This window comes from Rhinoraja longicauda, chromosome 35 (assembly GCF_053455715.1).
Source record: "Rhinoraja longicauda isolate Sanriku21f chromosome 35, sRhiLon1.1, whole genome shotgun sequence".
NCBI lineage: Eukaryota > Metazoa > Chordata > Chondrichthyes > Rajiformes > Arhynchobatidae > Rhinoraja > Rhinoraja longicauda.
Window position 1 is genome coordinate 21301701 of NC_135987.1, and position 16861 is coordinate 21318561.

General features: G+C 49.1%; 1 protein-coding gene across 1 annotated transcript in view; it reads right to left on the reverse strand.

The window, feature by feature from the left end:
- Positions 1–1827: 1827 nt before the first annotated feature.
- The window catches only part of LOC144610006 (palmitoyltransferase ZDHHC17), a 16039-nt gene continuing 1005 nt past the window's right edge, over positions 1828–16861 (reverse strand). The window contains exons 2-10 of the mRNA XM_078428443.1: positions 14957–15092; positions 13146–13256; positions 12464–12596; positions 11507–11685; positions 10968–11041; positions 9746–9908; positions 7301–7383; positions 5607–5797; positions 1828–4291 (exon numbers count right to left, since the gene is read on the reverse strand). Coding sequence (XP_078284569.1) covers positions 3827–4291; positions 5607–5797; positions 7301–7383; positions 9746–9908; positions 10968–11041; positions 11507–11685; positions 12464–12596; positions 13146–13256; positions 14957–15092 — 1535 coding nt within the window. The 3' untranslated portion in view covers positions 1828–3826. The remainder of the gene's footprint in view (positions 4292–5606; positions 5798–7300; positions 7384–9745; positions 9909–10967; positions 11042–11506; positions 11686–12463; positions 12597–13145; positions 13257–14956; positions 15093–16861) is intronic.

Below are 16861 nucleotides of genomic sequence, written 5' to 3' on the forward strand. Positions count from 1 at the left end.
GGCAGTGGAGGCCAGTTCGTTGGATGCTTTCAAGAGAGAGCTGGATAGAGCTCTTAAGGATAGCGGAGTGAGGGGGTATGGGGAGAAGGCAGGAACGGGGTACTGATTGAGAGTGATCAGCCATGATCGCATTGAATGGCGGTGCTGGCTCGAAGGGCTGAATGGCCTACTCCTGCACCTATTGTCTATTGTCTATTGTCTAAGACTATTTTATTGTCAGATGTCCCAGATAGAATAATGAAATTCTTACTTGCAGCAGCACAACAGAATATGTAAACATAGAGCTCTGTAAACAATATAATAAATGAGAAAAGATGCTTCAGTGCTTCTAGTCTGGGGCTGTAGAAAGCATCTTGTCCGGGAACATCACAATCTGGTTTGGGAACAGCTCTGCCCAGGACAGGAAGGCTCTGTGGAGAGTAGTGCCTTCGGCTGAACGCACTATGGGATCTACACTCGCCCCCCTGCAGATCCTATACATCAGGAGGTGCAGATCCAGAGCCAGCAACATTATGGGGGACCCCTACCACCCCAGCAACGGACTGTTCCAGCTGCTACGGTCAGGCAAACGCCTCCGCTGTCACGCTGTGAAAACAGAGAGGATGAGACGAAGTTTCTTCCCACAGGCCATCAGGACTGTTAACTCTCATATCACCAGGGACTAATTTATTTTACCGTATTAATTTTTTTTTTGTGTTAAAAGTTTTCTTTCTATTCTGTTTTGTAGTTTAGCACAATCCGCAGGCATTGCCACTTTCATTTCACTACACATCTTGTATATGTATGTGACAAATAAACTTGACTTGACTTGCCTAACTTGTTGAGTTACTCCAGCACTTTGTGCTTCACTCAAGAATCCAGTATCTGCAGTTCTGAGTTTCCTATCGACTTGGTATAGGATGCACAATGTACTTCAGTTTTGCACGATTACATTTTGGTTATCGAGTATTACATAATCAATAACATAATAAATAAATAATTGTGTATTTTTCTGTATTAATGCCTTGTAAATCCTGTAAAACTACAGGGTCTCGACCCGAAACGTCACCCATTCCTTCTCTCCAGAGATGCTGCCTGACCCGCTGAGTTACTCCAGCATTTTGTGATACCTTTGGTAAGAACTTGATGTATTCACAAAATGCTGGAGTAGCTCAGCAGGTCAGGCAGCATCTCAGGAGAGAAGGAATGGGTGACGTTTCGGGTCGAGACCCTTCTTCAGACTGATGTCAGGGGGGCGGGACAAAGGAAGGATATAGGTGGAGACGGGAAGATAGAGGGAGATCTGGGAAGGAGGAGGGGAAGGGAGGGACAGAGGAACTATCTAAAGTTGGAGAAGTCGATGTTCATACCGCTGGGCTGCAAACTGCCCAGGCGAAATATGAGGTGCTGTTCCTCCAATTTCCGGTGGGCCTCACTATGGCACTGATGGAGGCCCACGACAGAAAGGTCAGACTGGGAATGGGAGGGGGTGTTCTGTTGCCACAAAATATGACAGCACTTTTGACTCTAGATCCACCCAGAATTCCACATCAAAACCTTGCGTCACGAGAAAGCTCCTTCTTTTCCTACTCTTCATCTTCTGTTTGTTGTGTGCTATTTTAACACTCCATCCTTCTTCACCAATATCTCTGATGTGGAATTTATTGGAATCAGTATTATCTTTGATTGGACAGCATGCAAAATAAAGCATTTCACTGGACCTCAGTGTTTAGAACAATAATAAACCCCAACCAATTATCTGTCCTGGCTGCTATTATTCAGAGATGTGCAAGGGCTAGTGTTGTGTCTCTTCATCTGCACGCATTTATTGTTGGTAAGCAACATAGCTATCGAGGAGTGACACAGAGAAATAAATCACAATTAAAGCAATGGAGGCAGTGAAGCAGAGTATCGTGGACAGTTTATACAAGGTTGTGTATTAAATTACAATGATAGCCTCAGATATGTTTCGCTACATGTGGTCTGATATCTTTCCGTTGTTGGGACAGGTTCTCAAATCTGACAAATGTGGAGTTTCTGACCCACTGAGATACTCCAGCACTTTGTGTCTTTTTCCCTGCATGGCCTTCCTTAAATAAGGAAAGAAACCCACCCAGTGCGGCCTTACCAACCCATGTACAATTGTACCAATGGTTCTCCGTTTTCAAAATACTTGTAATAAAGGTTATTATGCCATTAGTTTTCCTAACTGCTTGATAGCCCTGAATTTTGATTTTTGCTTCCTGCTCAAGAATCTCTGTACTTTTCTCATTTGCAATCTCAGGTTAGATATTAGTCTTGGAACCTTCTATTAGACAATAGACAATAGACAATAGGTGCAGGAGTAGGCCATTCAGCCCTTCGAGCCAGCACCGCCATTCAATGCGATCATGGCTGATCACTCTCAATCAGTACCCCGTTCCTGCCTTCTCCCCATACCCCCTCACTCCGCTATCCTTAAGAGCTCTATCCAGCTCTCTCTTGAAAGCATCCAACGAACTGGCCTCCACTGCCTTCTGAGGCAGAGAATTCCACACCTTCACCACTCTCTGACAGAAAAAGTTCTTCCTCATCTCCGTTCTAAATGGCCTACCCCTTATTCTTAAACTGTGGCCCCTTGTTCTGGACTCCCCCAACATTGGGAACATGTTTCCTGCCTCTAATGTGTCCAATCCCCTAATTATCTTATATGTTTCAATAAGATCCCCCCTCATCCTTCTAAATTCCAGTGTATACAAGCCCAATCGCTCCAGCCTTTCAACATACGACAGTCCCGCCATTCCGGGAATCAACCTATTGAAGTACATCTCACACTAACCTCCAATAAACTGCATTCCCCACGTCTTTATCCCCCCCACTCAACCCATGCAGAGTCCTAATATACTTACCATAGCACGCCCTCCCACCTACTTGTGACATCAAAACATACTTAGACACTTACACTCCGCTTCCTCCTCTTCACCAATACATTAAATACTACAGGGATACAATTACAACAGATGTGGCAAATGTTAACATTGGCACTGACCATCACGAAGCTGCAGCTGAGGACCGGGGAGATGGAGAAAGGACCTCCAGGTGGGTATGAAGCACCACAATAGCATGTGGTCCAAACCCGGGAGCCAACACCACAAAATTAACATTGGCAACAGCAACATACACCACGATCCAACGGCCAGCGACAACTCCACCTGTAGAAGGTGTGGGAGGGTCTGCCTGCCAGGGACAGGCCTCGTCAGCCACATCAGGAGGTGCAACCGCAGGTGAAACACTCCCATCTCCAAGCAGGACCACGTCAAAGCCGCTCCATCATCTTCCCCAGATGGACTGATGCCACCGTATAATTGTGGGGAAGAACTAACCTTGAGGAAACTCCTCTAGTTACACCTAGCCAGCCTAAAGAGACACACTTAACCCCCAACCCTCAAAACTCCAAAGGGACTGTTCCCTCCCTGAAGATCTGGTTCACTCTTGCATCCACACCAACATCACCCCCCCTTCCCACAGCACCTTCCCAGTATAGCAACACCTGTCCCATGCACACTCCCCATCCCAGGATCCAGACACTGTTTCCTGGGCTAGTTTCCACACTGTATCACTCTATGACTCAAATACATCAAATGTGGCCTAACTAAAGTCTTATAAAGCTGCATCATGCCTTCCTGACTCTCATACTCAATGCCACCACCGATGAAGGCAAGCATAACATTTGTCTTTTTTGCTATTGTATCAGTTTGTGTTTCCACTTTCCGCCTATCACTGACAACCATTCTGTTTCTTGTCACCTCTCCCCCTTCTCAGCAACTTAACTCTGCCCGGGGTTTCTAACTCTTCTCAGTACTGCTGTTTAAAAGTGGCTTGAGAGGTTTCTGTGGCTGTTTTGGATCCTCTTGCCAAAGATGAGAAAGGCCGTAACGCTTTTCACAAAGTGGCTCCAGGTGAAGTCCGTGCCGCTCGCTCTGTCCTTGCGGGTGGTGGCAGAGTTGGTGGAGATGGCCATCAGCTGGGCCTTCAGCACCACAACCTCCCACAGCACGGTGGCCGTGTTCATCAGGGCCAAACCCATCACCCAAGGCTGGCAACCAACAACCTCGAGAAACACCTCAAAGGTCAGGTCGTACTGAAGGTGTAAGGCGTACAGAGCCGACAATACGAAGGTCAGATGAGAGCCAATGATCTCCAGCAGGAACAGAATGAACAGTCTCTGGTTATTTTTTGCCACACATTTCATGAGGAAGAGGCAGTGGTGATCAAAGTTTTCCATGCAACTGTTGCAGAGCCTGCAATGCTTCGTTCCTTCTGGCTGAACAATCTAAATAAATAGACAGACAGAATTTGGGATAAAGTTAAAATAAGATAGATTCCAACACACCATTCTCCAAATCACAAAAGTATCCATGAGACTGCATATTCCATTGTATTGTTAGCCACTAGAAATGTATCTGCATAACCTCCAATCATCTTGCCCAGTCAAACACTACTTGCAATGCCCAACATTCTTGCAACTATCTACTCGATGGAATGAGAACATGGAGCCACAAGGCACTGCGGATGCTGCAATCTTGAGTAAAGCATAAAGTGCTGGAGAAACTCAACGGGTCAGGCAGCATCTGTGGAGGGAAGGGTAGGGTCCCAACCTGAAACATCACCTATCCATTCCCTCCACACATGCTGCCTGACCCTCTGAGTTCCTCCGGCACTTTGTGCTTTTCTCTCTGCAGATGCATTTTCTGTTTTTTTCCCTCTTTTTTTCCCATGTTTAATGTTGGTTACAGCCCGAGACGGCATATAGTCATGCAGCAAGGATGCAGGCCCTTTGATCCAACTTGTCCATGCTGACCAGAGTCATCCAGTAATAGAAACAGGGCCTTCGGCCAAACTTGCCCATGCTGACCAACATGCCCCATCTACACTAGTCCCACCTGTCTGTGTTTGACCCATTTCCATCTAAACCTCTCCTATCCATGTACCTGTTCAAATGATTCTTCGTTGTTGTGATAGTAACGTAAACATGGTAACCATGATGCCCCATCTACAGTAGTCCCACCTGCCCACGTTCGGCCCATATCCCTCTCAACCATTCCTATCCATGTACTTGTCCGAGTTTCTTTCAGATGTTATTAATGTAGCTGCCCAAAATAAATGGCTTAACTGAAATAAGTTGAAGATACTAAAATGATGGACAAATGGTAGTATTATACGATGGGGCAGGTTCAGGGTTAACAACATATACAAGGTCAATGCATTCTGCAATGTTCCATAGACCCACCACCCTCTGTGAGCTGGGCCAGCTTTCACATCCCCTAATTACACACTTCTGGAGAAATCAAACATATCTGGTGTGTAGGAAGGAACTGCAGATGCTGGTTTAAACCGAAGGTATTCACAAAAAGTTGGAGTAACTCATTGGGACAGGCAGCATCTCTGGAGAGAAGGAATGGGTGAAGGACTGAAGTAGGGTCTCGAAGGGTCACCCATTCCTTCTCTCCAAACATATCTGGTGTTTTTCTAACAGCGCTGAGCAGGAGCACGAACAAGCTGCTTGCACAGCACCAATAGACAATAAACAATAGGCAATAGGTGCAGGAGTAGGCCATTCGGCCCTTCGAGCCAGCACCAGTCCTTACCTCACAGTAAATGCAGAAACAAGATGGATTCTGCTTGGTTCCTATCAGGTGAGTGACGGTCAAACTCTTGGTCCCAAAGTCAGACTTGTGCAGATTCCCAGGGTCCTTGGTCAGCAGTTTCATGAACATCCAGAACAAAAGAGTAGCCTGCAGAGTCACGAAACACAGCAGCAGCTTAGCTGGCCAGAGAGGTGCAGTGGTCAAGGAGAAATATCACCCTTTGTGGGCACAGCTGGCAATCGTCTTCAATATCCACCTGACTGAAAGGCACAAGTGCAGATGTGAATGTGTATCCTGTAGCTCACACTCAAGGCCCAATCATCTGCTCATTGTTTCATTTCATTCTCTTGAGTGGGAGTGACCATATTATCTACAGAAAATAACTGAAAGGGAAGACTTCAGAGTTGCAAAGGAATTGGATCCCTGCATTTGGAGCTGGAGAGGCAGTGGTGTTGGATGGGCATTATAGGGAATGCAGCCCCGACTGTACGGCATCGTGCAAGGACATGACCCAAGGCTCCGTCACTGAGCCGCACAGTATTGAAACCGGCCCTTCAGCCCACCCAGTGCATGCTAACCAAATTGGCATTCTAGACTAGTCCTATTTGCCTGCATTTGGCCCATAGCCCTCAAAACCCTTCCTTCCCCCAAACACATACACACGTCATTTAAAAGTCGTAGTTGTAGCCACTTCCTCATTCCAGTTAGGGACTTCCCTCTGAGTGAAAAAGTTGCCTCTGAGCTCCTAGTTAAACCTTTCCACTCTCATCTTACTCATCTGCCCTTCAGTTTTAGAATCCTTTATTCTGGGCAAAAAAAAACCATGAGCATCCACCTCATCTACGCCCCTCGTTGTCTTTTACACGGTCACAGGAAGAACGTGCAAACACCACAAGGTCAGGATTGAACCTGGTTCTCCGGCGCTGAGAGGCAGAAGCTTTACCGCTGTGCCACCGTGCCACCCAATAGTAGTGTTCAAAATACTTTAAAATGTATAGGGCCATGGGAGAACATGGGACTATTTACACAAATCTAATTGAAAGCATCCTGACATCACAGTGATAATCTGTTGGCTCTGGAGCATGTTGGGGTATTTTGTAAAGAAGGTGGACGTTTCCGTAGAAAGGAAGATTTTCTTTTGCATTCTCTACCACAGAGATATAGGTCGGGATAATCGTCCACGTCTAACTATTGTTGATCAGCACAGTGGCGCAGCGGTACAGTTGCTGCCTTACAGAGGCCCTTATGGCTAAAGGGATCAGGGGGTATGGAGAGAAGGCAGGTACGGGATACTGAGTTGGATGATCAGCCATGATCATATTGAATGGCGGTGCAGGCTCGAAGGGCCGAATGGCCTACTCCTGCACCTATTTTCTATGTTTCTATGACCCGGGTTCGATCCCGACTACGGGTGCTGTCTGTGCGGAGTTTGTACGTTCTCCCCGTGACCTGCGTGGGTTTTCTCCGAGATCTTCGGTTTCCTCCCACACTCCAAAGACGTACAGGTTTTTTGTAGGTTAATTGGCTTGGTATATGTAAAAAATGTCCCTAGTGGGTGTAGGATAGTGTTAATTTGCTGGTTGGCGCAGAGCTGGTGGGCCGAAAGGGCTTGTTTCCGCGCTGTATCTCTAAACTAAACTAAACTAATCAGCAGCTTAACATTGGTTAAACACAACAGTGCACGTAAAGGATATCTGGTAGGATCTTGCTGTAGAAACAGTACAAAGAATGAAGGATTCCTGCAGCAAAGGTGCCGAGATACACCGGGTTGGGCCACCTGTGAGGAAGGTAAAGAAGAGTTAATGTTAAACTGGCCGACCAGTGTTGAGGGTCCTGACCCAAGACATCGTTCAGAGGGTGGTGAATCTGTGGAATTCATTGCCACAGACGGCTGTGGAGGCCAAGTCATTGGGCATGTTTAAAGTGGAGATTGATAGGATCTTGATTAGTGTGGGTGTCAGGGACAATGGGGAGAAGGCAGGAGAATGGGCTTGAGAGGGTCAAATAAATCAGTCATGATTGAATGGCGGAGTGGACTTGATGGGCCCAATGGCCTAATTCCACTTCTATGTCTTATGGTCTTATTCATGTTCTCCACAGATGCTGACTGACCCGTCGAGTTACTCCAGCACTTTGTGTTCTGTCCAGTGCTAATCCAAGAACCCTGTTAGGCACAACAGCAATGCCATTGCATTTACTCTTATGAGCAAAATGAGGCAACGACAGTTGAGGATGTTGGCAGGCCTCGAGGGCCTGCACTGTAGGGAGAGCATAGGACTTTATTCCTTGCCGTGCAAGAAACTGATTTCATAGAGTTAGATAAAATAATCAGGGGATTAGAGTGAATTATTATTTTACATTTGCACTTTACACACGGTTTACTTAAAAAAAGTGATTTATTAGGAAATCATACATTGTTCGTCACAATGGTCTTTGTTCCATGTTTCCAAACTTTGACTTGTCAGAGTCGTAAAGCAGGGAAACAGGCCCTTCACCCAACTCAACCATGCCAACAAAGCACCCCACCTCAGCTAGTCCTGCTTGCCACTTTTGGCCCATATCCTTCTGAACCTTTCCTATCCATCAGCAACAACGACGAGACCCACTACAGGAAGGAGGTGGACCAGCTGGCCGCGTGGTGCACAGACAACAATCTCTTCCTGAATGTGGAGAAAACAAAGGAGATTGTTGTCGACTTCAGGATAACGCACACCCAACACCCCCACCCACTGACCATCAATGGTGCTGCTGTGGAGCAGGTGAGCAGCACCAAATTCCTGGGGGTGAACATCACCGAGGATCTCTCCTGGAGCAACAACATCACGTCCATCGCCAAGAAAGCCCAGCAGCGCCTCTACTTCCTCCGCAAACTGAAGAGAGCGGGAGCCCCCACACCCATCATGTACACTTTTTACCGAGGCGCCATCGAGAGCATCCTCAGCAGCTGCATCACTGTGTGGTTCGGAAGCTGCACAGCCTCCAGCCGCAAGACCCTGCAGCGCATAGTGAACACTGCTGAGAGGATCACTGGCGCCTCACTCCCAACACTCCTGGTCCTTTACACCACCCGCCTCACCCGCAAAGCATTGAGCATTGTGGGTGACCCCTTCCACCCCTCCAACAGCCTCTTCACCCTCCTGCCTTCAGGGAGAAGGTTTCGCAGCCTGAGGTCAAGCACCACCCGACTAAAGAACAGTTTTTTCCACCAGGCTGTCAGGATGCTGAACTCTCTCCCCTCCCTTCCTCCTCTCTCCCCTGCCCCTATTGGACCTGGACTTTAACACCCCACACACACGCACATCCAGCACCAGACACTTAAAAAAAAAAAAATTTAAATTTTTTTTAACGCATTTGAAGTGATTATATTTTATATTTTATATTTTATGTTGATTGTTGTTTGCTGTGCCTTTTTAATTTTAACTTAGTTTTATGCACTTTGTTCCTCGGGATTGTGGGAAACGGTATTTCAATTTTCTGTCTGTGTAAACTGGCTGAGGATTGACAGTAAAATTGACTTTGACTTGACTTTGACTTGACCTGTCCAAATATCTTTTAAATATTATTATAGTACCTGCCTCAACTCCTTCCTCCAGCAGCTTGTTCCATACACCCACTACCCTCTGAGTGAAAACGTTGCCCTTCAGGTTCCTATTAAATCTCTCCCCTCTCAGTTTAAACCATTGCCCTCCTATCCTTGATTTGTTTATTTAATTTAGTTTAGTTTTTTAGAGATACAGCGTGGAAACAGGCCCTTCGGCCCACCGAGTCCGTGCCGACCAGCGATCCCTGCACATTAACACTATCCTACACCCACTAGGGACAATTTTTACATTTACCAAGCCAATTTGCCTACAAACCTGCACGTCTTTGGAGTGTGGGAGGAAACCGAAGATCTTGGAGAAAACCCACGCAGGTCACGGGGAGAACGTGCAGACAGCACCCGTAGTCGGGATCGAACCCGGGTCTCCGGCGCTGCATTCGCTGTAAGGCGGTAACTGTACCGCTGCGCCACCGTGACCGCCTGATTCCCTACTGTGTTGTATAGACCAGAATACACGGATTCTTTAACCCAGAGGAAGGCTGTGGTAGCAGGCGGGAAGAGTAGAGAGATTGGTGGACGCTGGTGTGAATCACCTTACCTGGAGTAATGGGAGATCCGGTGGTACTGGAAAAAGGTCATCCTGATGAGAACAGCGAAAGCAACTGCACTGAAAATACCCCCATATTCCCCGAGCTGGCTGGCAATAACAAATATGAATGAGCTGAGAATCGCAGGGTGAAACAGGCTGCCATAGTACAGACCTAAAAATACAAAGGAACAATGGAGCTTTTATGGATTATGTGCAGTAGATGAGAGTTGGTCTTGGCATCATGATAGCACAGGCAAAGTGGGCCAAAGGGCCTGTTCTTGTGCTGTACTGTTCTATGTTCTACGATTCCTCACACAAGTCATTTGTATAAGACGTTTCTGGGCCAGACAGGTTCCAGAATGATTCAGATTATATCTTATGTTGTTACTCTTGCCCCCCCCCCCTCCCCCCCCTCCCCCCCTCCCCCCCTCCCCCGCCCATTGACTCCACCTACACCATGCCGCCTCTGGGGAGCGGTCAACATAATGAAGCATCATTTTCACTCTGGTCACTCCCTCTTCTCACTCTTTTGCTGGGCAAAAGTTACTGAAGCTTGAAGGGTCGTACCTCCAGATTCAGGAACAACCTGTCCATTATTGTTTTCAGACAACTGAACGGACCTCTCATAAGTTAAGGGTGTAGTTCCGACCTTCCAACCTAACTCATTGTGGCCGTTGTACTTTTTTCCTGCACTTTCCGCAACTGTAACACAATATTCTTCACTTGCTTGTGTTTTTCTCTCTTTTCTCTACCTGTTGTGCTTGTGTATGGCTTGGTTGACATCATACTTCATAAGTTCGTAAGTTCCAGGTCGTAGAATAAGGTAATTCGATCCATCAAGTCTACACCGCCATTCAATCATGGCTGATCTATCTTCCCCTCTCTACCCCATTCTCCTGCATTCTCCCCGTAACCTCTGACACCCCTCATGTACAGCATGATTTAAGTGGACAGCACACAAAGAAAGTGACAATAATAAACCAAGACCAATGAGAATCAGAGTGCACCTTAAACTTGAAATGCTGCCATACTGGTCGGCAGAGATCATTGACTACGCACACGATAGACACACAGAAATTGGTATTACTGGCCTGCATAATTCAGAAAGCAGCTACCTTCTAATAAACAAAGCATTTATGCATCTGTTACGAAAGTCTTAAAACTATTTACCAATTGAATTTTTTAGTAAAGACTAAAAACAAATCTGTTAATAAAGACTTCAAACAATTACCAATTGGCTCCTTGGGCTTCCCATTCTGTGCTTTCTTATTAAATTCAGTCAAAATCTTTGCAACTTCCTGGTGTCTGTAAGAAACAGATAATAACCAGTGAACAGTATCAATAACAGTGTGAGGGAGCTTCTCATTTCTACAAGTTCTAGGAATAGGAGCTGACACATCCCATGCACCCCAGGACAGCCCCAGCAATGAATTACATTGTGACTGAACATCTATGGTTAACTACTACATCTACGGTTAACTACCACATCTACGGTTAACTACCACATCTACGGTTAACTACCACATCTACGGTTAACTACCACATCTACGGTTAACTACCACATCTACGGTTAACTACCACATCTACGGTTAACTACTACATCTATGGTTAACTACTACATCTATGGTTAACTACTACATCTACGGTTAACTACTAAAGCTACGGTTCAGTAGACATGGATTGCATTTTGTAAACATGTGTAGGGAGGAATTGCAGATGCTGGTTTCTATGTTTCTATGTTTCTCATATAAACAAAAACTGTAGGTGAACCTGTGTGTTTTTCCTCGCTTTGCCAAGTCCAGGGGGGTGAGTCCATCTTTATTTTGCACCTGCAGGTTGCTGGTCCCAGTCTCGGCCACCAGCAGCCAGCAGATGGCCACCGACCCTGTGTGAGCAGCCACGTGCAGCGGAGTCATTCCCCACGAGTCAATCTCGGCCGTATGGCACCTCTGGAAACAGACACAATGTTAGTACCGCGTCGACACAGGGAACAATACTAGCATCTATCACGAGGACTAGAACGCAAAAACAGGGATGTACCGCTGAGGCTTTAGAGGGCGCTGGTCGGAGCGCATTTGGAGTATTGTGAGCAATTTTGCTTCTCATATCTGAGGAAGGATGTGCTCGCTCTGGAGGGGGTCCACAGGAGGTTTATGAGAATTATCCCTGCAATGAGTAGGTCAACGAATGATGAGCATTTGACGGCACTGGGCCTGCACTCGCTGGAGTTTAGAAGGATGGGGGGGGGAACGAAACGTATAAGATTATTAAGGGGTTGGACACGTTTAGAGGCAGGAAACATGTTCCCAATGTTGGGGGAGTCCAGAACAAGGGGCCACAGTTTAAGAATAAGGGGTAGGCCATTTAGAACAGAGATGAGGAAAAACTTTTTCAGTCAGAGAGTTGTAAATCTGTGGAATTCTCTGCCTCAGAAGGCAGTGGAGGCCAATTATCTGAATGCATTCAAGAGAGAGCTAGATAGAGCTCTTAAGGATAGCGGAGTCAGGGAGTATGGGGAGAAGGCAGGAACGGGGTACTGATTGAGAATGATCAGACATGATCACATTGAATGGCGGTGCTGGCTCGAAGGGCCGAATGGCTTCCTCCTGCACCTATTGTCTATTGTCTATAAGAGTTGGAGCAAAAGGCACCTCCATCTTTCATTCTGGACCTCTAGCGTCTGTGTCCTGTGTTGAGGAACCCTCTTCTTATCAAAAGATCACTCACCATTCCTCTCAGCAAGTATTTAACAACGTCCTCATTGCCGATGGATGTGGCGATGTGCAGAGGTGTTTGCAGGAGCTTGTCCGAGTCGAGGAAGCTGAAGCAACCCATCTCCTCCAGGTACCGGATGGCGGCTCTGGAGACAGAGGCAGCAGAATGACAAACTGACCCGAGTCGTAGAGCATCCTGCTTCCAAGGGACGTTGCAACACGCCAAGTTAGATCACGCAAACCCCTCCACACCCCTCCACTCCTCACGTACATGCAGCCACCTGACACTGCCTGGTGTAGCGCACCCCCCCACTCCTCACGTACATGCAGCCACCTGACACTACCTGGTGTAGCGCACCGCCCCACTCCTCACGTACATGCAGCCACCTGACACTGCCTGGTGTAGCGCACCCCTCCACTCCTCACGTACATGCAGCCACCTGACACTACCTGGTGTAGCGCACCGCCCCACTCCTCACGTACATGCAGCCACCTGACACTACCTGGTGTAGCGCACCGCCCCACTCCTCACGTACATGCAGCCACCTGACACTGCCTGGTGTAGCGCACCGCCCCACTCCTCACGTACATGCAGCCACCTGACACTGCCTGGTGTAGCGCACCGCCCCACTCCTCACGTACATGCAGCCACCTGACACTGCCTGGTGTAGCGCACCGCCCCACTCCTCACGTACATGCAGCCACCTGACACTGCCTGGTGCAGCGCTGTCTTCCCTTGGCGATCCAGCAACTTAACGTCTGCTCCATTCTTCACCATCCGGTCCATTATGTAGACATCCCCACGTCTGAAGGAGAGAAGCAAGGAAAGACACTGGCGTTAATCACAAATGTCATGGAAGATACATTTGGGACCAGCGCAGATAGACTGCTTCTGCTGGGATGAGGAAAACAAAAGCCTATTAATAACATTTTGACTCACCAATGGTGATGTTGGGAGACATTCCTTCACACAAAGAGTGGGGGGGGATTCACAACACCTTCCTTGAGAATCAGATAAGACACAAAATGCTGGAGAGACCCTTCTTCAGACCCAAAAATCACCCATTCCTTCTCTCCAGAGATGCTGCCTGTCCCGCTGAGTTACTCCAACGTTTTGTGTCTATCTTCAGTGTGAACCAGTTCCTTCCTTAAAAACCTGTGGAAGTTTATTGTGGGACGCCAGGCCCTGGGAAAGAGGGGGGGGTTTAAGAAGGAAGAGGCACCATAATGTCGTACAGCACAGAAACAGGCTTTGTTTGCAGTCTGGACATAGGGCTTTTTTTTGCAGTAGTATTGGGGTTATTAATTTATTGAATGTTGATCACATGTAATCTATAAGTATTGTGTTATTGACCTATTACGCTGCTGCAAGTAAGAAATTCATTGTTCCATTGTCGATGCATATAACAATTAAACTCTTCACTTCATTCTTGAACACACCCTTCGGTCCAACTGGGAGTTTGTACGTTCTCCCTGTGACCACGTGGGTTTCCTCCAGGGTGCTCAGGTTTCCGCCAACATTCCAAAGACGTGCAGGTAGGTTAGCTGGCCTCTGTAAAGTTGTAAATTGTCCCTCGTGTGTAGGAGGATGCTAGTGTATGGGGTGATCGCTGGTTGGCGTGGACTCAGTGGACAGAAGGGCATGTTTCCACGCTGTATCTCTGGACTAAACTAAACTATGGGGCGTAGCTTTAAGGTGAGACGGCAGAGTTAAAAGAGATGTGTGGAGGAAGATTCTTTATTTTTTACACAGAGGGTGGTGGGTGCCTGAGGTGGTGGTGGAACCAGATACCACAGTGGGATTTTGGATAGGCACATAGAAATGCAGGGTATTGGGGGATATGGATCAAGTACAGACAGAGATTAGTTTAACCTTGCACTATGTCCAGAAGAGACACTGTGGGCCGAAGGGCCTGTTCCTGTACTGTACTGAGTCTAGATTCACAACTTTCCGATTCAGAAATTACACAGTCACCACCTCCGCCACAGTTAACAATGGGACTATTGCGTATAATCTTCAAGCACGCATCTTTGACAGACAACTCATGCCTCATTTATATGGTTAAATTAATTTATTGTATATCTATCTGTGTATCACTGTGTTTTACAAGCCTGTTAAGCCTCAGCAAATAAGAATGTTGTTGGTCTGTTGTCAGAACAGATGACAATCACACACCCTGGATTCTTGAAATTAATTTCAGAGGCATGGCTGCAATATAAGTGGGTGGTAGCTGCTTTAATTCCCTGGATGCTGCAACTTGCCATTGAGACCTTCCCGGCACAAGGAACTGCAGATACCAGTTTGCAAAACCCCACAAAGTGTTGGAGTAACTCAGCGGGTCAGGCAGCGTCTCTGGAGAACATGGATAGGTGACTCTTTAGAAGGGATCTTTCAGAAGGGTCCTACCCCGAAACGTCACCTATCCATGTTGTCCAGAGATGCTGCCCGACTCGCTGAGTTCCTACAGCAATTTGGGGGTTTCTTGGTTTCAAATTCCCCACTCACCTGCAGGCAAAGTGAAAGGGTGTCTCTCCGGCATCGTTCGGGAGGTTGGTGTCTGCCCCGAGGTCCAGCAGCAGATACGCCAAGTCCATGTGGCCACACAGTGCAGCCTGGTGCAGCGGTGTGAGCCCATTCCAACCTTGGGATGACATCAACACAAAAAGCAATGAATGCACTGAGCGGGAAGCCACAGGACAACCAGTTCCTCAGCATTGACAGTGAGTGACCAACTGACTTGGGACCGGGCGGCACGGTGACCCAACGGTAGAGCTGCTGCCTCACAGCGGCAGAGACCCGGGTTCCATCCCGACTACGGGCGCTGTCACGTTCTCCCCATGACCTGCGTGGGTTTTCTCCCAGACCTTCGGTTTCCTCCCACACTCCAAAGACGTGCAGGTTTGTAGGTTAATTGGCTTGGTGTCAAATGTAAAATTGTCCCTAGTGTGTGTAGGGTAGTGTCAGTGTACAGGGGTCGCTGGGCGGTGCGGACTCGATGGGCCGAAGGGTCTGTTTCCGTACTGTATCACTAAACTGAAACTGACCCCCGACCAATTACAAGGAGCGCGAGGTCAAAGAGCAGAGTCACGGTCAGTTGATTCATCGATTGTTGACGTCCCCGACTAGAAATGTGGACTGTTGTTCACTTTAAAGGTAAAGGTCAGTCAGGTAGAAACAATATGCTGGAGAGATGGACATCATGTGCTGGAGTAACTCAGCGGGTCAGGCAGCATCTCGGGAGAACGGGGTGAGAGAAAGGAGGGGGGGGGGGGGGGGGGGGGGAGGGAGAGAGAGGGGGAGAGGGGGAGGGAGAGAGAGGGGGAGAGGGGGAGGGAGAGAGAGGGGAGAGGGGGAAGGGAGAGAGAGGGGGAGAGGGGAAGGAGAGAGAAGGGAGGAAAGGGATAGAGAGGGGAGGGGGAAAGGGGGGAGAGAGGAGGAGGGGGAGAGAGAGGAGGGGGGAGAGAGGAGGAGGGGGAGAGGGGGGAGAGGAGGGGGAGGAGGGGGAGAGGAGGGGAGGAGGGGGAGAGGAGGGGAGGAGGGGAGAGGAGGGGAGGGAGGGGGAGAGGGGGGGAGAGGGGGGGGAGGAGAGGGGGGGAGAGGGGGGGAGAGGAGGGGGGGAGAGGAGGAGGGGAGAGGGGGGGGAGAGGAGGAGGGAGAGGGGGGGGAGAGGAGGAGGGGAGAGGGGGGGGAGAGGAGGAGGGGAGAGGAGGAGGGGAGAGGAGGAGGGGAGAGGGGGGGGAGAGGAGGAGGGGGAGAGGGGGGAAAGGGGAGGGGGGAGGGGGGGAAAGGGGAGGGGGGAGAGGGGAGGGGGGAAAGGGGAGGGGGAAAGGGGAGGGGGGAAAGGGGAGGGGGAAAGGAGGGGGAAATGGATAGAGGGGTGGAAAGGTGGAGGGGAAGAGAGGGGTGAGAGGAGAGAGAGGGAGAGGAGGAGGGAGAGGGAGGGAGAGGAGGAGGGAGGGAGAGGAGGAGGGAGGGAGGAGAGAGAGGGGGGGATGAGAGGGGGGGGATGAGAGAGGGGGGGATGAGAGAGGGGGGGATGAGTGAGGGGGGGTGAGAGAGGGGGGATGAGAGGGAGGGGGGAGGAGAGGGGGACGGGAAGAGAGGAGGGAAAGGGGGAGGAGAGGGGGGACGGGAAGAGAGGAGGGAAAGGGGGAGGAGAGGAGACGGAGGAGAGGGAGGGGGAGAGAGGGAGGGGAGAGAGAGTGGGGGAGGGAGGGGGAGTGGGGGAGGGAGGGGAGGGAGAGGAGGGGGGGTGGGAGGGGAGAGGGGGGGGGTGGGGGAGGGAGAGGGAGGGGGGGGTGGGGGGAGGGAGAGGGGGGGGAGGGGAGGGGGGGGTGGGGTAGGGGAGAGGGGGGTGGGGGAGGAAAGGGATGGGAGGGAGTGGGGCAGGTGGGAGAGAGGGGAGGGTGT